Here is a 22,449-nt window from a genome sequence, read left to right as displayed (position 1 = left end):
AAAGGTAAACTTGTTTCTGTCTTAATTCAATCCACTTCATTTTTTTGTTACAAATTATCTTCAAAGAAGCAACACATGAGCCATAAAAGTACTAAACATGGGCTGGTTAAAGTTTCCATTCACAATAATGGCTCCTGATGGCACAAAATAGAAATAGAAAATTTCAAAACAGTGACTGTTCCTTATGAAATGATTCTTTCCCATGCAGACTTGTCTGACAAGCTGCCTCTCAAACAACTTACTGGAAACTGTGCTGAAGGGCATCTAAATAAAAATTAGATACAATTGAGTAAAACAAGAAAAAGACACATGGTAATCGGTGTACAATCTCGCGTCTCTTTCATTTACTGCTGTACACAACTCTTTATCTTCTGTCTTTGTCATTTGAACACCTTTCAGGGAAAGGTACTCCAGCTTAGGAACACTGCTGAGATTTTGGACCAGATCCCTGACCCCACGGCCAAGTGGATTGGACCCTAGAGCAAAATACCCAAGCTCTGGTACATCCTGTAGTGCACGGGCGAGTGCTGATGCTTCATCTTCACCCATATTTGTATTCGACAGCCACAGCTCAATCAGATTGGGTACATTGTTCAGGTTCTTGTCCAGTTCAATAATCCCATGACCCAGTGCATTGTATCCTAAAGTCAGTGTTTGTAACTTGTTTGAGTACTTTAATGAGGCAGCCAGTGCCGCACATTCCTTTTCCCTCATTTGTACATTCCACAAATTTAAGAAAGTCAACTGTGGCACGTGATGAAGATTCTCAGCGAAATGACTCACACCACTGTGTAAAGGGTTGAAGGACAAGTTGAACTTACGCAAATTTGGAGAATGATACAGTGACTCGGCAATCAAAGCAGCACATTTTGTTATTATATTGATTTCATTATCTTCTAAACTGTGGAGATTGTCAGTAAAATTAATTCCGTAAATCGCGTTCTCAATCCATTGACCTTCAAAGGCAGCTTTCCTCCTCTCTCTTATTCTAATTTTTCGACGAGCTGTTAATAAAGGCAACACGTTTCTTCAACAGAACAACATCCTCAACTGTGTAAACACAAATGTCAACCCCTCTCACTAGTGACAAACAATGGTTCTCAGTCAAAGACAGTGCAATGTTGTTGTTTTCATTATTTACCAAATTATCCACAGGTGGCTGAGAAGAGCAAACCGGCGGTGATATCAGTTCAGGAAGCAGTTCAGGAGGCAATTTAGAATGAAAAACATCATCTGTTATGTCAATTAGACAGAGAAAGTTTCTCCCCTCGCAGTTTTTGAGGAAAAAGTTTGCATGGAGTAAATCGGCGTACTTTTCTACATATTTACTTTCTCCAGAGGAAGTTGAAACGATCAAGTTCAAAAAAGCTATGGAGAGAAAGTTATCATTAGCAGCTAAATAATTTTTAAAAAATAAATAGTTTGGAAAACTTCTGATGAATTTTAAGAAGTTTTCTGCGACAGAAGCAGAAGAGTGTCCCTTCCCAAGTATTACAACATGGTGAACACATGAAAGAAATGCAGAATGCACGGCTGGTCTGTCTGAGGCTGGACACCAAAACAATTAAACAATCGACACAGAATAGAATAAATGCGTGTTGTTCATCAGACAAATCATAGCGAGAAGGCGTCTTGGTGAACTTGTAATTTGTGAGACCTTCTTTCTCTCCGAGATACTTTAGATGATGAAAAACAATCCCGGCAGCTTCTGATGACAACTCAGAAACGAATTTTAGAACTTCAGCCATCTTCCTTAATTTTTCAAACGTATCCATTCCTGACAGGCAGGTTACAGTTCCATTCTTCTTAACCGTCAGTTCTTGAACGATGAACCGGGCGGCGAGAAACTCATGGACGGACTTATAAAGAATATAAACGATCTTCTCACGGTTCAAAGCGGAAAGTTTGGAAACTTGGAAAAAACCGATATGTATTAGCTTCTCGAACAGATCAACATTTCTAAATTTGCTGAAGTTAAAATCAATCAATTAATCAATCAATCAATTAATCAATCAATTTATTTAACGTGGTCAGAACGCTTAGCTAAAAGCTAGTTTACAGGTACGCCACGAAATAAAAAGAGGAAAGGAAATTATAAAGCCTTGTGAAGGTATACAAATTGAAATAAATTAAGAGTTAAGAGCTAGCTAATATTAAAATATAGGAATTTAATAATGTCGTCACCGAGTTGAATATATAAAATGTAAGATGTAACCATTAAAAACAGGAAATATAATTAAAGATAGATCCTCACCGCGCTAGATTCCGTGAGATCTGATGTTTTTAAGTAACTTTTAAAACTAGTAAATGTTTGTATCTTTCGAGACTCGTCCGGTAAAGCGTTCCATAGTTTCGATGCAGCACATCTCCATGATCTTAACCCGAAGGTTGTTGATTTTACTTTTGGGAGGTCCAGTATTGTGGTGCCCCTAAGATTATAAGTGGAGCACCTAACTGTTATAAGATCACGTAAGCTTTTTGGTCCTGCATCACTGGTTAATACCTTAAAGACAGTGGACAAAATTTTCGCTAATCGCTGTTCACGAAGACTTGAGAGACCGATACGCTTACAAAGTTCCTCATAAGTTCCTCAATTTATCATCGATTGTCACGCCAAGAAGTTCCATTGTGTTGGATATGGGAAGTGGTGACTCCTCACACTGAAACACTGGTTCATCAGTTCCTTTGTGTTTTCCCAACACCATTGCCTGGTATTTTGAACTGTTCCTCTTCATACCATTAGGCGCGAACCATATATCAGCACTAATAAGATCGTTGTTGATTGTTTCTTCAATTTTGGAGAGTTTATTGTCGGCGTAAAAGATATGAGTGTCATCCGCGTAAGTGGACAGAGTGCACTTCTCGATGACATATGAAAGATCGTTCATGAAGATCTTGAATAGTAAACGGCCGAGGATGGATCCCTGTGGTATACCATTGCAAATAGGTTGCCAATTGGAAAGTGCATCCCCTAGTCTCACTCTTTGGAATCGATTTGATAAATTATCTTTTTATCAGGGTGGTTGTTGCTTCATCTGCTCCATATTCTTTTAATTTTAAAACAATCAGTTCATGAGGTAAGGTGTCAAAGGCCTTGGACAAGTCCATAAGGACCAGACCAATCAATTTGTTGTTAGCAATTCCTTTCTTCCTTTGTTCGGTTAGACTAAGAAGTGCTGAGTCGCAGCCGTGATATTTCCTATAAGCAAACACATATTTGTGATAAATTTCTTCAAAATACGGGCTTATTCGGCAATGAACAATTTTTTCGAAAACCTTCGATAAAGCTGGCAGAATCGTTATCGGCCGATAGTTAGTTTTTAATAGGCTGCAGTCTTTTCTGAGAATTGGTGTGACTTCGCCAAGTTCCCACTGTTGTGGTATCTTAGTTGAAGTTAGAACATGATTAATCAGTGTACTAAGAGGGAAGCATAAAACATCCATCGATTCTTTAACTGCTAGTGGAGGGATCCCATCACATCCAGAAGCCTTGTTTGGAGCAAGTTTCCTCATTACTTCGTAGCTTCGTAACTTCGTATTAAAATAAAGGCGATCTTCCAAAAGCGCGTTAGATGCATGTTTTTACGGTGGCCCATAAGGGACATGCCACATTTTTTTTATCGCGCGTTAAATGGTAATCATCGCGCGATAAATGGAAATTATCGCACGATAAATAACAAATTATCGCGCAATAATTTATCAATTATCGCGCGATAATTTCCATTGATCGCGCGATAGATTATCATTTATTGCGCGATGATCTCAATTTATCGCGCGATCTGTCATTTATCGCGCGATAAAAAAAAAAATGTGTCATGTCTCCTATGGGCCACCGTATGTTTTCCTATTTTGGAAAGTTCCTCTTGATATTCATCCATGCTTTTATCTGCTGTGACATTGTCTGAATTTTTTGCAGCCATGTGATCCAAGAGAGTTTGAATAAAACCTACGTAAATGTACGCACGAGATGTTGGTAACTGATACTTTTTCTCTTTCCAGAGAAGACACAACATTAACAACAAAAGCGGTATTTTTGTCATCGCTTCGAGGTCCTGCTCCCAGAGGCAGTTAAGTAACCCGACCTTTAACGTCCTCCTCGTCAATAGAATAGAATCAATTACGTCAATAGAATCTTTCTTGCAAACTGTTCCTTTTGTTCCCAGCTATGAGCCTGTTGATTTCAAACTGAGCATGACTTGACACTCTAAGCTCATCTTCCTTCTCTGGTCGCGTTGTGATCATTACACAACAGTCTCTTAGCTGACTGCCTCTCCAATCCTGGTTCTGACAGACACATTCATACAAGTTAGACAAGTTATTGACTGACATCGACTGACATCGGATCCTCAGCAGACAACAGTTCAGCGGTTTTCAACATGGTACAGAGGTCCGGAATATCACAAACGTCTCGCAACTTGATTAACAGTACAAGAACAAACTTTCTGAGGATCTCCTTTTTGCCATCTGCCCAATGAAGAGCCAGTTTTTAAGTGAAAGTAGACTTTCCTATTCCAGGTCTTCCATACACTAGAATTCGTCTACGGATGGGATGATGTTCGTCACTTCCAAATACTTCACTGCAATCTTCCAACGTTTCTTTCGTAATTCCATCATGTTTTCTGTGGTCTTGCAAAGTGTTAACTGTATGTAAATGTCATTAATGTGTACCGTGTTTTCTGGGTCCCATGGTGTTATTTTCACCTGACACATGGTGTTGTAATATTCTCTCAGCTAATTCTGACACCATTTCAAAAAGTCCGCCGCAGAAACTTTTGGCAAAGAAAAAAAAACTAAACAAAATAAAATGTGCCCATGTTTTTCTTCTTTCTTTGAAAACAACAACATTAAAAGCCTCTTCCAAGAACCGTGAATTCTCACTGATTAACCAATGCAAGGTAGTTTTTTCGCAAAAAGTTATTCTACTTTTTTTGGCAAAATTGTGTCCATACAACAAGAAATTACCTTCAATCTTAATGCGTTTGGCCGCTGAACGTTCCTCCTCTGTTGGGTCCATCTCGCTTCGAAGAAAATCTGAAGACAAAAAGTTACTTTAGCAAGGAAAGATAGAAAAAAAGGATCCTATAAAATAATTTCTTTTTTAACTCATTACATGTGATTAAAAGAGAGTAATATATTGCCAGTGAGTTTGATTCAACAATCTCTGATAGCCCATGAAGTGTGACTACCTCGTTCATGACCCAAACAATTAAACTTAGGTCAAAATAAAACAAAGCAAAAAGTAGAAAATTAATTAATATTAAGCAAACTATATTGAAACTTCATAGCAGCTGTAACTAAAAGGTAACTCTAAACCGCTTTCAAAGATTCAACCCATTATCAATAATTGTAACCTTATCATTAACTCTAAGTAGCTTTCTCCTAAAAGTGAAAATAAAATTATATTGTAACATTGTTTGAAAGACACAGCCAAAGTTGTTACATACATAAACAAAGACAAAAACACGCACCTCCGTAGTGAGGCCAGTCTCCAAACACAAGGGAGTTACTCAACATGTTGGATATCACAGAAGCCGCCATAACACAGGCAAAAGTCTTCCATGAATTGTTTGTAGATCCACGGCCACGAGCAAAATCACAGACTCCTTTGACAACGAGCCACTCCATTTTCATGTCATGGGCTGCTGCAAACAGACCTGAGGTATGAAGAAAATGAGATTAGAGACTGAATAAATGCAATGAGTAAGTAATTATCATGTAACGAGGTCCTAATCAGGAGGGGAGTGAGATATAAAAGGTGCTCTGTGTTTCACTAAACACCCCGACTGTCTTTCCTGTGTCATCAGTGGGAGATTATTAAGGATTATTAAAGAGACTCCGTGAACAGATAGAAGCTGAAGCAGCAGTCCAACGAAAACAGATGGAGAACATGGTAAAGGCGAGAATGGTGTAAGTTGAAAAACAAAGACAAAATTTCATGCGAGAGCACCAAACCCTCAACAAACGACTTGCACAAACGCAGAAATCAAAGAAGACCGTGGAGAGCTTCAGACAACAGCTGCTACTCAATCAGAGCCGACAACAGCAAATTGAAAAGCCGGGATTCTTTGACAGAGCGCTGCAAATGACACCCGTCTCGGGCGGGTTCTCTAGCACCCTATCAAAGTGTAGCGTCATGTAAGGCCTCTAAAGTTGTTTCTTATCAAGTACATTGGTTCGATTTTTAGTAGTTGCATAATATTCGTGTCTAGATTAACGTAATTTGCGAAGAATTAACCACCTTAATGTTATATAATCCGTTTTATGTCAATGGACATGTTCTTGAATCCGTAGATAAACTGAGAACTTCATATATTTCATTGTATCTGATTTATCACTTTCACGGGCTTATTACGAATCAACTTAACGGCCTGCTCCCAGTTGGCTTGTTAGCTCTATTGGTAGAACGCTGCACTAGTATCGCAGAGGTCAGTGGTTCGAATCCCGTACAGGCCTGGTTTTTTTCAGGTCTGATTTTCGCTATTGCTTAAATAGCGCTATCTACTGCGAGGATCGTGCATCATACGTATGTAATACCGCAGTTCAAAATATATGAACTTCATATATTTCATAGTATCTGAAAACTGTGTGTTGTCCATAATACCAATTTGAAAAAAGGCCTTAGTGGTTTCTTCTAATTTTAACTAGTACGCGCAAACGAAATTCCCTTCTGGAGAAATTTAGCCCGAAACCTAACAGGCTATTGTAGACTCTGTGTACACGGGATGTAATAAATGTTTGGGATATTCTTTAAAGGCGCACGAGCGAAAAAAAAAGGGGGACAAAGGTCGAGAGGTTTTATTTTATTTATTAGCTTCGCCAACCGGCAAGGACACCGTAAACAGCTTGCGCCAGTTACTGTGGGCCCAATAAACCAACCACCCCACCCCAGGGGAGGGCGTTCATCACACAGTAATCTCGTGTGTGGGAAATTAGCGTCTCCTACCCCCAACCCTGCAGGAGACGGGACCTCCATTTATTCGTCCCTATCCGAGAGACTGCTTACAATCTTTTGATTGTCTCTCCCTTATTTGCCTTTTTTGTTTGTTTCCCCGCCTTAAAATTTGATAGAATTAAAAGCACGGCAGTAAAGAGGAGAGGATGCTAAGGTGACTCTTGATGCCTACTCATCGAAAAGTTCAGCGGAGGACAATTAAAGGGTGGATGTGCGGCTAGTGGAATGAAATACCAAAAGGTTATTTAAAGGCAAAACACAAAGCAAATAACAAACAACAGCCAAACATCAAAAAGAACATTACAAAGGTCGGTCAGTTGGTCGAACGCAAAAGACGTATATATTTCACAATTCAGACTGTCAGATTCTGCTGTAAATTAAAGGAAAATGATGCAATATAAAACCACGAAAATTAACCAGTCTTTCCTCACACCCTAAGGGTACCCAAGTCGAGCAATAGTCTCTTGAATTCAAAATCTGGGCACAAATATTCCTCAGCGCGCGCCGCATTCACCTGTACAATAATTTCAACAAATAATTTTAATAAATGTGATTTAGGGTCCGAGCAACAACGATAAAGGTCGTATCCATTGTCTTTGTCAAACACTCTCATATCAGCTGAACCTTTTTTGGCAATTAAGGCAATGTTTTTTAATAAATCAACAAAAGTAAGAGTACACTGGTGAAAATATTTATCAAAATAAGCCAAGCTAAATTGCTACTTGCTAAAATAAGCATTTAAGCCTGTAAAACTGTGTAACGACTTTCACTCTTCTGATCACGAACGATTTTGCAACAATTTTCAGTTTCAAGCATCAACAACGTAAGGAATAAAAAGAAGCCTACTTGACTGCACAACGCTGCCTGTGCACTGATCTAAGCTCCAAAAAAATAATTCTCCCGCTCTTTTCTCTTAAAGTCTGCTTTTCTTGTGAAGAAAAATAATTTTTGTCAGCTGGCGATAAAGCTTGTGTCAGGGTATCCGTTATTGAAGAAGATCGAAATATTGGAAGAAGGAAAATGGATTCTGAGAAGGAGAGATAGCTCTCTCCAATGTTTCAGCTCTCCCCATTTAGACCGTCTTTAAAAAGGGAGAGTCTAGTACAGACTACTCTACGCGATTTTCTTTCTAGAATCAATGCTCCGTTTTTCGAACTAATGACCTAAGAGATTCCTTTTGCGTTCTGATTGACCTGAAAAAAAAACTCACAGTTAAGTTGAACAGTTAAAAAGCCAATCAGACAGAAGAGTGACCAAATTATTTTATTGACAATCTCCAAAAAAACAATGTTTACACTATATTCTGATTTGCTTGTCACGCAGATCTCAGATGAATTATTTGTTAACTCGCTGCCACGACACACGACTTAAGAACAGCCAAGTTATTCTAAAATACTACTCTACTCATTACTCGCCAAATCAGTTGCCATAGAAACCTTTTTTTAAGCGCTCACTCAACATGATTATCATCACCATCGTCGTCATCATTATCTACCTCCTCCTGTTCATCATCATCATAGTTCTTGTCATAGTCATCATCATCATCATCATCATCATCATCGTTATCCTCCTCCTTTTGCTCATTACCGTCAACGTCATCATTATCCTCATCATCCTCATCCTCATCATCATCATCTGGCTCGTTTCTGAATCTTATTCCTTTTCTTTTCAGCTCAGCTTTTGTACGAAGTCGGTGGATGTCCCTCTCCCCTGTATATTCCTCCTCCTATCACAAGAATAAAGGGCAACAATATCAACCACAGCACCAATAATGTGTAACACTTAACTTGCATTTTCATGCAAGATAAATTTTTAAAACACCTTGCTTTCCCCCGCGTATATCGGAATATCACCTTTCCATCGCTGTGGCAAAAAAACACCTGTTTCATTAACTATATGTAACACTCAACTTACTTTTTCACACACAAGCTAATTACTTGACCCATTCAAATATATTTGTCCAAAAAGCGAGCAGTGGAAGAGAATATTCACTTTTGAATTCAAATAGCTACAAGCGAATAACACTTCATTTCACAACAGGGAAATTGTTCGTAGATATAAATAACAAACAGCAATGGTCCCTTGCGATTAAAATAAGGCGATACTTTACAGACAAACAGATGATTAAATTAAATAATATATTTTTCAAAGGAAAGAAAACTGTCTAACATCTTCTTAAATTGATATAAATCCGCATACAAAGTATTGGCTATCATTCCTTACCCGAGGAAAAATAAAAAATTTAATAATTTTTTAACCTTTCACGCTTACACGCGACGGGTTTTACTCCACATCATTTCTCCACTAGCAAAACTGTTTGTTTTGCACGAAATTATTTTAATCCCTGTCTAGTTACCTAACATCCCTGGGGGCACATATCTATAAAATAAAACACGCGCTTCGAAACTTCAGAGGGGACGCTATTTCGTTCATAGTCCCTAGGTACGAACAGAGCAAGAATCGTAACACGAATACAAGGTTTACTTCGGGAAAGGAATACAGAATTATAAGTACAATTAAAACATATTTGCTGTTTGAATTAGTTCAGGGACATTACGGCATAGTGCCTACAAACGATTGTAATTTGTCTGTTTCAGTTTGACTCATATATGCTTCTAGAGAGAAGGAGTGCAGAAATAAATTCTACATATTTCCCAAGCTGTTGAGGTCTATTAAGAGTTCAATACACTGTTACACGACTGAAAGTTAGACAACTCTAGATATTCCTTCTTGATGATCCGGGGTTCTCGTTTTCATGTTTTTCTCAGCTTTACTAGAAGCATAGAGTTTTCCTTTCCCTGAAACCGTACTATTCTGACAAAACTCCATGTTTGAATCAAATGCGAGACACCTAGTAAATAGTAATGAAGAAAAACAAAACAAATCAAAAACAACTTCAAGGTTCACACTTGTGCTCCGCTCAACTAACGCCTCCTAGCCTATCATTTCATGCCACACAAGTTAATTGTCTGTTTTTTTTTTCTATATAAGAAGGATAATGCAGCATTTCCGTATTCCTCGAAGCAAACAAAAAGCGCCCACACTCCACAGGAAAGGCTAGACGAGCAGCGAATAAGGTAGGCAGATGTTTTATTCTAGTGATCGTAATAAGAGTTTCACATCAAAAAGTTGTTTACGTTCCGCGATGTCACAGAAACATGGGAAGTAGCGTAAAGTGTACACAGAATCAACTCCACGTTGTGTGGTAAATTGAAGTTTAAAACTTATTTTTTTAGGATTTACGGGAGACCAAGCAGAAACAAACATACGATAACAAGCTTAACAACTTCATTATCAACAATGTTGTTCTTTAATTTTTCTTCAAAAGTGAGCTTATACGACGCGAGAGAGACCGATAGGCCCCGATTTCTGACAGAGTTACACAACACGAGCAGAGTAGCCAAAAGAGAAAAGAATCCAACTGATGAATAAGAATAAGGAAACCATTGAAGAGCGAGTAAATTATAACACAGTGCCGAGTTTGACTAATGGTCGCGTGTCGCGCCTTTTAAAATGTTTTGTTTTGCTTTTTAGTTGTTTATTAGCGGGGTTCTCAAATAAAAACCCAAATTCATTATTTGCAATGTTTGTCTTTGATTTTTCAAAACAAAATAGTGTTATCATGGAGACCTAGGAGACCAGGAGGCTCTACGAGCAACTGACAGAATTACTCAACACGAGCAAATAATCCAAAGAAGAAAAGAATCCAACTGATAAATAAGTATAAGGAAACCATTTAAGTCCCAGTTTCGTTAAAGACAATCATTACGCCTTCAACTTTTGTTGAATTAATTCCTATCATCGGCACAAACCTTTCAGACGTGAAGATATGACAATAGAATCAACGCGACTTTCACTTACAAAAACCAATTCGGATTTTAAAAAAGGAAAAAAATCCCTTTTCTTTGCTCATTTATATTTATTGGGGTTCACGCTCCCTGATAGCAAAAGCGAATAAATGCCTGCATAGAATGTAGGGAACAACTTCATCGAATTCAAAGCACGTATGGGTTGAACAATCCTTTCTCGTTAAATAATCAAACCCAAATAAAAGCATCCCACAATAATAACAGAAGCCGAACAATTTCAAAATTCAAAATTGATCCGAGGAGTTTGGTCAGACAAATATTCTCACAACTCGTCTATTTTTTTCTCTCTCAAGTAAGGCGTAACTACACAAGCAAAGCAAAGGTCAATCGAATGAACTCCCAAAGTTTTTAATTATTGTGTAAGCAGGAAATATCAAGTCATTTGGAAGTCCCTAAATTTAATCTTCGTAATTGTTTTCTTCAAATCATCTTTGAACAAGCTACGCATGAGCCATAAAAGTACTTAAAGTGGGTTTGTTACGGTCTCCGTCTACAACATTGGCTCCTAACGTCGCAAAATAGAAAGAGAAAATTCTGAAAACAGTGACTGTTCCTGAAGACTGTATTCTTTCTCACGAAAAATAATCTGATTAATTGAGTTCAAAGCAAGTTATTGGAAACATTATCAAGTGCTCTGCTGAAGAGCATCTAAACAAAAATTAGATGCATAACAACTGAGTGAAACAACAAAAAGGCACTTACATGGTAATCGGTGTTCACCTTAGTGTTTCTCTCATTTACTGCTGTACACAACTCTTCAAATTCTGTCCTTGTCATCTGAACACCTTGAAGGCGCAGGATCGCCAGCTTAGGAACACTGCTGAGATGTTGGACCAGATCCCTGACCCCGCGGCCAAGTGGATTGGAAGCGAGAACAAGATATTCTAGCACTGGTACATACTTTAGAGCATGGGCCAGTGCTGATGCTTCATCTTCACCCATATTTGTTTTCTTCAGGTCCAGGTGATTCAGATTGGGTACATTGTTCAGGCTCTTGGCCAGTTCAATAATCCCGTGACCCAGGGCATTGTTGCGTATATTCAGTTCTTTTAACCTGTTTAAGTACTTTAATGAGGCAGCCAGTGCTGATGCTTCATCTTCACCCATATTTGTATTCTTCAGGTGCAGCTCAGTCAGATTGGGTACATTGTTCAGGTTCTTGGCCAGTTCAATAATCCCGTGACCCAGGGCATTGTCGCTTATATCCAGTATTTCTAACTTGTTTAAGTACTTTAATGAGGCAGCCAGTGCCGCACATTCCTTTTCTCCCATTTGTACTTTCCACAACATTAATCTCGTCAACTGTGGCACGTGATGAAGACTCTCAGCCAAATGACTTCCACCACTGTGTAAAGGCGTGAAGGACAGGTAGAGCTCACGCAAATTTGGAGAATGCTGCAGTGAGTCAGAGATAAAAGCTTTATACTTTGCTGCTGTATTGATGTCCCAAACTCCTAAACTGTGGAGATTGTCAGTAAAATTAATTCCGTTAATCGCGCTCTCAATCAATTGAAAGGTTTCCTCCTCCTCCTCCTCCTTCCATAGTTTCCCTATTCTAATTATAATTTCTCGAGGAGCTGTTACTAAAGGCAACACGTTCTTCAACAGAACAGCTTCCTTAAATGTGTCAACCCAAACGTCAACCCTTCTCACCAGTGACAAACAGTGGTTCTCAGTCAAAGGTACATCAATGTTGTTGTTTTCGTTATTTACTAAATTATTCAGAGGTGGCTGAGAAGAGCAAACCGGCGCTGATATCAGTTCAGGAAACAATTCAGAATGAAAAACCTTATTTGGTATGTCAATTCGATAGACAAAGTTTCTCCCCCCGGATTTTTTGAGGAAAGAGTTCCTACCGAGTATATCTGCGTACTTCTGTACATCTTTGCTTTCTCCAGAATACGTTGAAAGAACCGCGTTCAAGTCTAACATTATTGATAGAACATCATCGGGAAAATGTTCAAACGACCGCTCCTGTACAAAAAATAAATAGTTTGGGAAACTGCTGACAGATTTGAAGAAGTGTTCTACAGCAGCAGTAGACCTGTTTTTTTCCTCGAGTATCACAACATGGTTAACACATGAGAGAAATGCAGAATACACGGCTGTTCTGTCTGAGGCTGGACACAAAAACAAACAATCGACACAGAGTACAATAAACTGTCGTTGTTCGTCAGACAAATCATCTTCAGAAGGTGTCTTGGTGAGCTGGTAATTTGTGAGACCTTCTTTCTCTCCAACGTCATGTAGATGATCAAAAAGAATCCCGGCAGCTTTTAATGACAACTCACATGCGAATTTTAGCACTTCAGCCATCTTCCTTGATTTCTCAAACGTATCCATTCCTGACAGGCAGGTGACAGTTCCATTCTTCTTCACGGTCAGTTCTTCGACAACGAACCTGGCGGCGAGAAACTCCTGGACAGACTTATGAAGAAAATAAACGATCTTCTCACGGTTCAAAGCGGAACGTTTGGAAACTTGGAAAAAACCGACATCTATTAGCTTCTCAAAGAGATCACCATGCGCACATTTGCTGAAGTCAAAATGAAGACGGTCCTCCAAAAGAGCATCATATGCAAGTTTTCCTATTTTGTAAAGTTCCTCTTGATATTCATCTATGCTTTTACCTGTTGCGACGTTGTCTGCATCTTTTGTAGCCATGTGATCCAAGAGAGTCTGAATAAATTGTCTGTAAATGTGCGCACGAGACGTGGGTAACTGATGCTTTTTCTCTTTCCAGAGAAGACACAACATCAACAACAAAAGCGGTATTTCTGCCATCTCTTCGAGGTTCTGCTTCTTCAGGTAGTCAAGTAACCCTTCAACGTCCTCCTCATCAGCAAGAATCTTTCTTGCAAACTGTTTCTTTTGTTCCCTGCTATCGAGCCCGTTGATTTCAAACTGAGCATGACTTGGCACTCTAAGCTCATCCTCTTTCACTGGCCGCGTTGTGATCATTACACAACAGTCTCTCAGCTGACTGCCTCTCCAAATCTGGTGAACTGGAGATGACTTTCCACCGCTGTACTCGTCATATCCGTCCAAAATAAGCAGCACTTTCTCCTGGTTCTGACGAACATATTCATACAAGTTATTGACTGCCTTCGGGTCATCAGCAGACAACAGTTCAGCGGTTTTCAACATAGTACAGAGGTCCGGAATATCACAAACGTCTCGCAACTTGATTAACAGTAAAAGAGAAAACTTTCTGAGGTACTCCTTTTTGCCATCTGCCCAATCTACAGCTAATTTTTGACTGAAAGTAGACTTTCCTATTCCAGGTCTTCCATACACTAGAATTCGTCTACGGATGGGATGATGTTCGTCACCTTCAAATACTTCACTGATGTTTCCCACCCTTTTTTTCGTTGCCCCGTCAGGTTTTCTGTGATCTTGTAATAACGTCAACTGTATGTATATGTCATTAATGTGTACCGTGTTGTCTGGGTCCCATGGTGTTATTTTCACTTGACACATGGTGCTGTAAAACGTTTGCAGCTGGTTCTGGCACCATTCCAAACATTGCATCGCAGAGGAATCTGTAGACAAAAAACACAGCTTCCTAAATTTTTGGTAACTCTCAAATTGAAGAGAACATGATCATTTCTAGACTAGAGTTTTTCATCAGTTTAGAGGCTGCATTTTTATCAACTCTAATTTGTAACTTCAGTAAAACTTACTCTTCAAATCCGGGAGTAAATAGAATGAATCATATTGTCGTTAGTCATATAATTCTAATTTCCCTTTATCTGGGCATTACGGTCCCCCCTTTACCTGAGCATTATCCCCCCTTCCCCCCCCACCCCCCCGCGGTCTTCGATCCTCCTGTGAAAATGAGGAGTGTGAGCTCATTTCATAAACTGCGGCGGGTAATGTCCTATGGTGAGCCTACTGTTCCGGTACGCGAGACTGAACCAATGCAAAATCTAATAAGGAAAACACTGTTTTGATGTGTGACAAGTGAAAGAATTTACGGTACAACTTTATTTTTAGAAAAACAAATTAGGGAAACCCTTAAATCCTCTAGAAACTGCGCAATCCTTGAAGCCTCCAATCTGAAACTCAGAAGCTGAATGCAGATTCTAAAAGTTATAAACTGAAGTCCTATGCGATAAGTACCTTTCAGCTTTGGGCGCTTTTTGTCCTGGTTCAGTGACTCGCTTGATGACTTCCTCTTTCCACCTGGCAAAAATTAAGTAGAGTAATTAAGCACGAAAGACCGTTCAATTGTACATGTACAATTATGCAGAAGGCATGAAGGCAGAAAGCATGAATTAACCCAATTTTTTTACACAATCTGCCAAGAGGACGTCAGCAAGAAACACGCCAACTTCGGAGCAGACACATATAGCATGAATGACAGCTTAAAGTCAAAAGTATTATGTTCTGTGTGTATTACTTTAGTTATTTAGCTTCATATAAAATAGAATTATTAATATTGTCATTACTCATATTATTCTACTTTTCTATTGATCTGAGCACTACACTGTTTTATTCTTTGACTTCATTTGCACCGCATTCTCCAGTATAGTCTTAGATTCTCCCGTGAAAATGAGGAGTGCGGGCTCATTTCACGAACAGGGCGGGTAATTCATCTGATGGTGAGCTTAATGTTCCGGTACACGAAAATGAATTAATGCAAAATCTAATAAGGATTATACTGACTTTGATCTGTGTAAAGTGATATGGTTCACTGCAAAACTTAATCTTTAGAAAACAAAATCATGGAAAACGTTAAACCTTATAGAAACTGTGCAATCCTTGAATTCTGAAGTCCCTGCAATAAAAAAAGTACCTTTCAACTTTGAGCGCTTTTTGTCCTTGTCCATTGACCCCCTTGGTGACTTCCTCTTTCCACCTTGTAAAAATAAGTACTGTAACTAAACATGTTGTCCATCAGTTAAAATATCTTTAAGAAAACAAAACCAAATAGAAATAGTTTACAAAGCCACATAGCGTTTGGGACCGACGGAACATGCCATCACAAGTGGTTTAAACTACTGATATTTGAACACTGAGTCCTAACCTTGACTGGAAAGCTCTATTATTAAATCAGTGTCGCTGTAGAGGTTATACAAATGCAGAACTGGGAGGAATTTAACACGTGTGTGATTCTCCTTACCTTTGCTTGAAAAATTCAAAAATTTTAAATGCTGAATTTTAACTGCAGTCTGTTAAAACTTATAAAACTGCAGCCTATGCTATAATTGGGCTAAAAGATTCTTCATTCAAATATATACCTGCTATTTTGTCAGACGAGGCCTGTGACTGATGGGAAGACTGGGCACTAGAAGAGGATGTCTGTACGGGAACGTCTTTACTCGGTGCTGAAAGTTGTCTGTCAGTTGAATTATCTTCAAGAACACAAAACCAAACAGACAGCAGTTAGACAGCCTCGTGAGGTTAGGAAAAGAACATGGCACTACATTTAGTTCAAACCACCATGATTCTAAAACTGTCCTAACCTTGCTTGCTAAGCTATTTGCTCAAACAAATGTGGGTGGAAGATTTCTATAAATGCAAATCTACCTAAGTGAGGAATTGGTGACATGCGATTAATCCCTTCTACCTCTGCCTAGAAATTCAACATTTTCCGTACACTAAGGAGAAGCACCATGCTGTAATTGGGCCAAAATTACTACTCTTGGAAGTCTTAACGGACATATTGTGAATTTGTAGACAATGACAGTGGCTCAAGTGATGTAAGTAATAGCACTTTACTGTCTTTATGTCATCGATGATAATTTGGTTTCATCAACTCGGTTGATAACATAAAATAGCCACCGTAAAGAGTTTCTAAAACTCACCTTTTGAGAGTTCGCCCTTCGTGTGACTGCTCGGAGAAATGTGGATGGTGTGTGGTTTATATCATGGGGGTGCAACAAGGGAGCTTACAACGCAGGAGATTCTACATGTAAATGTCTACATGATTCTAAAGTTGAATTATGGGGGTCAGAGGTCTTCTTTCCCGGGGGACAAAAACTTTTGAAAAAGTTTAAAAGCATTCCACCATCAATCTTGAGCAGATTCAAAACCCGCACGGATAATAACCCGCATGGATAATAACCCACACGGATAATAACCCGCACGGATAATAACCCGCACGGATAATAACCTGCAAGGACAATAACCCGCATGGACAATAACCCGCATGGACAATAACCGGCACGGATAATAGCCCGCACGGATATAATAACCCGCACGGATAATAATCCACACCGAGAATAACCCGCATGGATAATAACCCGCATGGATAATAACCCGCACGGATAATATAGAGCTCCTGTATGTTGAGTTGAGGTAAACATCATTATTTAATTTGTCACCTTTTGCTAACTCAGCAGAACATCTATTAACAAAGCAAGTGAAAATTGCTGACAAACATGTAACATTTCTGATCCAAGAGCTGTTCTCATTGATCAGAACATGATGATAACTCATCAATCAGGTTTTAATTCAGTTTAGGTAGAGACTTTGGTGATTCGGTTCCAGCAAATTCATTTAAAACAAAACTAAACAGCATACAAGAACAGCTAGTAACTGCAGGCAAATAAACTGTAACCATGAAATAAAGTAATGCTAATCTGTTTACCTTTGTAACGTGGCCAATCATCAAAAATGCTGCATTTATTTAGAATGCTGACAACAAGAGAGGCTGCTGTGACACTGGCGAATGTTTTCCAGCTTTCTTTTACTTCAGATCCATCTGCATAACCTGAAATACCCTTGACGACAACCCACTCCATTTTCAGATCATGTGCTGCACTGTAAACTCCTGAGACAAGAAATGACAAGCTTTCATAAATACAACAACAACTTTGCCCCAACATCTATTGCTTTTTACCTTTACCTTTGTTATCAAAGATTTGTAGGAAACTGGAGACATATTTTGGAAGTCACCCTGCATATAATTATACTGCTGCAGAGTTAGTCTCTCCAGCAAGAACTTCTCTCAGTTTCCACACCATTGGGATACTAAAACTGTAACTCTTACTCTCTCTACATGTACATGAAACGCTAGTTAGTTCATCAGTATTGGCATCTCTACTTCTGGGTGTAGAGACATATAGTGAGAGTAAAGCATCCCAGTCAAAACTATGACACGATGACTTCAGCCCAAGTCTTGACCCCAGATCTTTTGACCTGAAGTCCAGCAAGTTGACAATCAAGCCAGTGCATCTCTCATCACCAGCAGGAAAATTTACCCTCCACAACTGATATTATTAAAGTAAAAACTCTCTTTTCAATGATTAAAATATATCCCATTATCTCTGTCATTATACTGTCAGTAACATTTACTTCAAACAGAAAGAGATCTTACCCTCCCCTTCTGTTTCAATTGCAATTGCTCCAGGAAATGACTTCACAAGTTGGCCTCTGCGCCTCTCAGCTTGTACAAGTTCAGAACCACTCAAAATCTCACCACGGTGGACTTCAACTTTTCTTTCTTTAGGATATTCTAGAGGTGGATTCCAACCAAATCCTGCACATTTAATGAGATCAGCAATATCTTTGCTGACAGGAGCTGTGACCCCACAAAATTCCATGCGATCCTTTGTAAACTTCTGATAGGAATAGGTGGTGAGTTTTTCTGATAGAACCACATCCCCCAGCTTTGTTGTTTCCTGATTCATACCACTACAGTGGCCCACAGAAAAGACAGCCTTTGGTCTCAACTGGGTGACAGCATCTTTTACAACAGTCAAAGAACCACCAGGAGCTTTAGAACCCTCTGAGCATCTCATCAAAGCAACTTTCAGTTTAACATCTTGATCTTCACCAATGCTGCCAAAGTATACATGACCAAGCCCTTTACAATAGCTTGTGAATGGATCAACAATGTAATAGTAGCAACTTAAGAACTCACAGTCCTTCACTGTTAACAACAGAATGTCAATTGGAAGTTGAACATCTTTCCAATGTTTAAAAGTCTGGGTTAGTTCACTTATCTCTGGAAGATTAATACTGATCTTTGGTGGGTCACCGTAACTGTTCTTTGAACTACTCTCTTCAGTTCCCACAGTTACTGACATTGTCAATCAGCTTCTGGAAAAAAAAAAGGGAAAATTGAATTATGCAAAGTATCAAAGGGCAATGTACAGTTTACCATAATTATTATTTAAGCTTGATAACCTGTGCCCAGCATAACATCTTGCCTCTTTCCTCAGCTTTGAATTAATGCAACTGTAAAAGTTCATTCATTTCTGAAGTCACTTGAAGGATTACAATAGTAAATCAAAGTACCAAAACTTTGCTTTTGAACTATAGTCATTTTGATAATCTCCCATCAAGACTTGGAAAGTGATAGGTTCAAGCAAGAGAAACTTGATGAAGACCCAAGTAATCTAACAATGTAACACATCTCATTTTGCAAATAAATAAGGCTCAAATTGCCTTCTGAAATATCAAGTGCACAGAACTCACTCAAAAGCATTTTGATAGACTCATTGAAGGACTGGAGAGAGTGACACCAAAAGCTTACCACTTTTTGGAAAAAAGCTGGTGGTGCTAATGAAGAAGGTTTAAAAAATAATGAAATAATGAACAAAATTGCCAAAAGTAAGTGAACAGGAAATAAAAACAAAGACAAGTTCATCTTTAAGAAGCAGAAGCTCAATACTGCAGACACATTCTGACTTCTGAGGTACCCTTACTGGCTATCAAATCTGGCCAAGGTCAAGCCTATTACCCAGCTGTCATTACGCCACCTAGTTAAACTCACATTCTAAGATTGCTTGGAATGATCAACTATCTGGGCAACTTTGTCTTGGATAGTTATTTCTGATATGTCAGAATCTCCAAGGAGCCTTCAACCAATTAAGCTCACTTAATTGACAAATCCATGAAGAAAGCTTTCACAAATACAGCAAGATGATTTCTGAGCCACCACTACTCTGCTGGGTAGATGAAAAGGAAAAAATTGAAAAGCAACTGTAGCCTGGGTGCAGTTTTACTTCAAGCTGGTAGACTGTGGCTTTGCAAAGTTGAACAATGACTCAGACAGAGCAGAGATAGATACAGATAGAGAATAGGTGCCTTGTATCAGTGTTTGGTTGCACAAGATTTTACCTCTATCTGAGTATCTCCTCCATACATAAGAAAAGATTACTGCCATTACAGATAACAAACATAAATAAGAGATAACCTTAAGCAAAAGTATTATAATAGTGCACCCACTCCAAAAGTACCACTTCAGTCTCTTTTACAGAATAGAACTCAGATGTTCTTCAATCAATCAATCAAGTTTATTGTCTTTATGTGAGGCATGGTTACCCGATTGCCTGAGCCAGAGGCTCATGTATAAAACGGAAGACTATAAAAACTATGTACAAATAATGTTATAAAGATGAGGATAAAAAGATCAGTTAAAGTCAAATTGAATGGCATTGCATAGTGGTAAGAAGGGAAATATGAGAAATACATGTGCAAATAAACAATAATAACTACAGACAAGAGTTGTACTGACAGCTGGGTCCTAATGTGCTGAACTCAAAAGCCTTGAGCTTACAAATGACCTCACTAATCTTATTTGATTTTTTATATCAGTACCCCTACTTCTTAAGTTACATCTACTTTGGAAATTTGGAAGAAGTTTCTAAAGTACTCTAGACCATTAGAGTTCCTGCACTTGTACAATAAAATAAGAGAACTATTATAGCATCTTTGTTCAAGAGACTGCATATCACTCAAGGATAAGATAGTATCATAATCAAGATTGCTGCCTAGATTTAGTAAAGTTTTAAGTGCATATTTGTTGACTGACTCTAGTTTAGAGCTTAAAGTTTTATTCATTCCAATAAGTAGTGGACTAAGCTATTCCAAGTGAGGAAGCAGGTAGGCCTTGTAAAGTGTTAGAGACACGCTGTGAGGCATCAGTCTTTTGAGTCATCTTAGAGCACCGATCTTGGCATAGACTTTCTTAAGCATGTCGGATATGTGCTCACTGTAAGTCAGTCTGTTATCAATAGTCACCCCAAGAATTTGAAGTGAGTTTGACATGCAATTCCACCTTAGAGTCACCAATAAAGAGTTCAGGGACATAAAAGTGACTACCAAGTATCATACCTTGAGTTCAAATACTGTTAACAATCAGATAATTTTGAGAAAACCAGGTGACCACGATGTCAAGGTCCAGGTTTAGCCAGGTTTCAAGGGGTCTTGATGTCATAATTAGATGCATAAGTTGTAGTATCATCAGCATAATTAGACGCAGAGAAGAGATTTGTCTGGCAAAGTTTAGGTCATTGAGAAAAAATTTTAAATAACAAGGGACCAAGTGGACTACCTTCAGGTACGCTGCATTTGATTTGACGCCATTCAGAGAATAATTTTATGCCATGAAACTTGACCCTTTGTTGACGATCAGTCCAGTATGATTGAAAGAAGGCAATAGCATCGTAATTCAGACTATAGGCCCGCAGTTTAGCCAAGAGTAGATTGTGACATATCAAATCAAATGCTTTAGAAAGGTAAATGGCAATAGTTCCGGTTACATGTACTTTCTTAGAGTCAAGAGCCAGTCTCCAATCATCCACAATCTTAAGCAGAGAAGTGCAACAAGAATGGCCTCTCAAGAACCTGGACACATTCAGAGAGAACTTAGAATTGAAAGCATCATAAAGTTGGTTGTACATAAGCAGTGATACCCCCTAGAACAGAAAATCTGGCGGGGTGGGGGGGCTGCAAATCAAAAAGGCCCCTGTGGAGTATGGATATTTTCTGGAACCACATATTCACCCTTTAAACCCTAAGAGTGATCAGCATTTAACTTCATATGTACATGAGCATTGATGTCAATAGATTAACACTCACCTTTCAAGTTGCTTCTCCTCTGAGATGATAACAGCAGTTGAATTAAACTCTCAGGTACTTGTTTTCCTCTGAATTGAATCAATAATACCATCCACCAGATAAACCACTACTCAGTAGATTGTGTGGCTGATTGTGTTCACACCAATCTACTGGGTGGTGATTAATCTGCTGGACAGCAATGAAATTCAACCAGCTGTGGGAAAAGGAACTGTTTCGTCTGTACACCTAGGTGTCATAAAGCCTGTAGCTGTTGGATTATGGTACTCAAATGGAACTCAGAATATTCTGGAACTTAGCTGTAAGGAGGCAAAACACATATGGATCAACATATCAATCTGAAGTGACTACAGTACACATAAATGCACACACAATTGAAAAGAAAATGGTTTTAAGCTCTTCATCTGACAGGAGTTTTAAGTGTACTTGAATTTTGGATGCAAAATCAAAAACAGGCTTCTACCTCAGTTGCCACAAACTAGAAATAGTGAGCAAAACAAAAATTCTAAAATCAATAGAAAACATAACTTAAAAAAATTAAAACAGTGATGAGGATGTTCAAAACTTACTCAATATTCACAGCAATGTCCATACAGGGTTGTCTCTCACAGTCTGGGTGTTTTTCAATGGATCTCTGTTTATAAAAGTTAATTACAACAAAAAATGATTACCATTTAGATGTGTATATATTAAATTCACCCACCTACATACACTGTATAACTATGAAATATATATCAGAAAATAATTCTATAAAGATAAAATGGAAAATACAGTAAGGAACAGGTTCAAGCATGCAACCAGCAGAATCACAGTGTG

The 22,449-nt window shown here is 38.6% G+C and overlaps 2 protein-coding genes across 11 annotated transcripts in view; both read right to left on the bottom strand.

The window, feature by feature from the left end:
* Window positions 1-6,591, bottom strand: part of LOC148735857 (uncharacterized) — a 10,587-nt gene extending 3,996 nt beyond the window's left edge. For 2 of the 6 annotated variants that reach the window (XM_088751469.1, XM_088751475.1), the window contains exons 1-3: window positions 5,469-6,591; window positions 4,963-5,031; window positions 1-787 (exon numbers count right to left, since the gene is read on the bottom strand). The exon at window positions 1-787 is cut by the window's left edge and continues 425 nt beyond it. In XM_088751469.1, the coding sequence (XP_088607595.1) occupies window positions 265-714 (450 nt within the window). In that variant the 5' untranslated portion in view covers window positions 715-787; window positions 4,963-5,031; window positions 5,469-6,591 and the 3' untranslated portion in view covers window positions 1-264. Of the gene's footprint in view, window positions 788-2,000; window positions 4,620-4,962; window positions 5,032-5,468 lie in introns of those variants that run through there. The other 4 variants (XM_088751474.1, XM_088751472.1, XM_088751471.1 and 1 more) reach the window with 4 other exon arrangements.
* Window positions 6,592-8,202: 1,611 nt separating this feature from the next.
* LOC148735855 (NLR family CARD domain-containing protein 4-like) overlaps window positions 8,203-22,449 on the bottom strand; it is a 28,308-nt gene continuing 14,061 nt past the window's right edge. For 4 of the 5 annotated variants that reach the window (XM_088751468.1, XM_088751466.1, XM_088751465.1 and 1 more), the window contains 9 exons: window positions 22,203-22,267; window positions 21,637-21,932; window positions 18,146-18,870; window positions 17,417-17,599; window positions 16,065-16,178; window positions 15,620-15,682; window positions 14,944-15,006; window positions 11,524-14,363; window positions 8,203-8,678 (listed from right to left, as the gene is read on the bottom strand). In XM_088751468.1, the coding sequence (XP_088607594.1) occupies window positions 8,403-8,678; window positions 11,524-14,363; window positions 14,944-15,006; window positions 15,620-15,682; window positions 16,065-16,178; window positions 17,417-17,599; window positions 18,146-18,857 (4,251 nt within the window). In that variant the 5' untranslated portion in view covers window positions 18,858-18,870; window positions 21,637-21,932; window positions 22,203-22,267 and the 3' untranslated portion in view covers window positions 8,203-8,402. The remainder of the gene's footprint in view (window positions 8,679-11,523; window positions 14,364-14,943; window positions 15,007-15,619; window positions 15,683-16,064; window positions 16,179-17,416; window positions 17,600-18,145; window positions 18,871-21,636; window positions 21,933-22,202; window positions 22,268-22,449) is intronic. The other variant, XM_088751464.1, reaches the window with a different exon arrangement.

The sequence above is a fragment of the Stylophora pistillata genome, chromosome 3 (genome assembly GCF_964205215.1).
Source record: "Stylophora pistillata chromosome 3, jaStyPist1.2, whole genome shotgun sequence".
Taxonomy (NCBI): domain Eukaryota; kingdom Metazoa; phylum Cnidaria; class Anthozoa; order Scleractinia; family Pocilloporidae; genus Stylophora; species Stylophora pistillata.
This window is presented reverse-complemented; position numbering and strand designations above follow the sequence as displayed.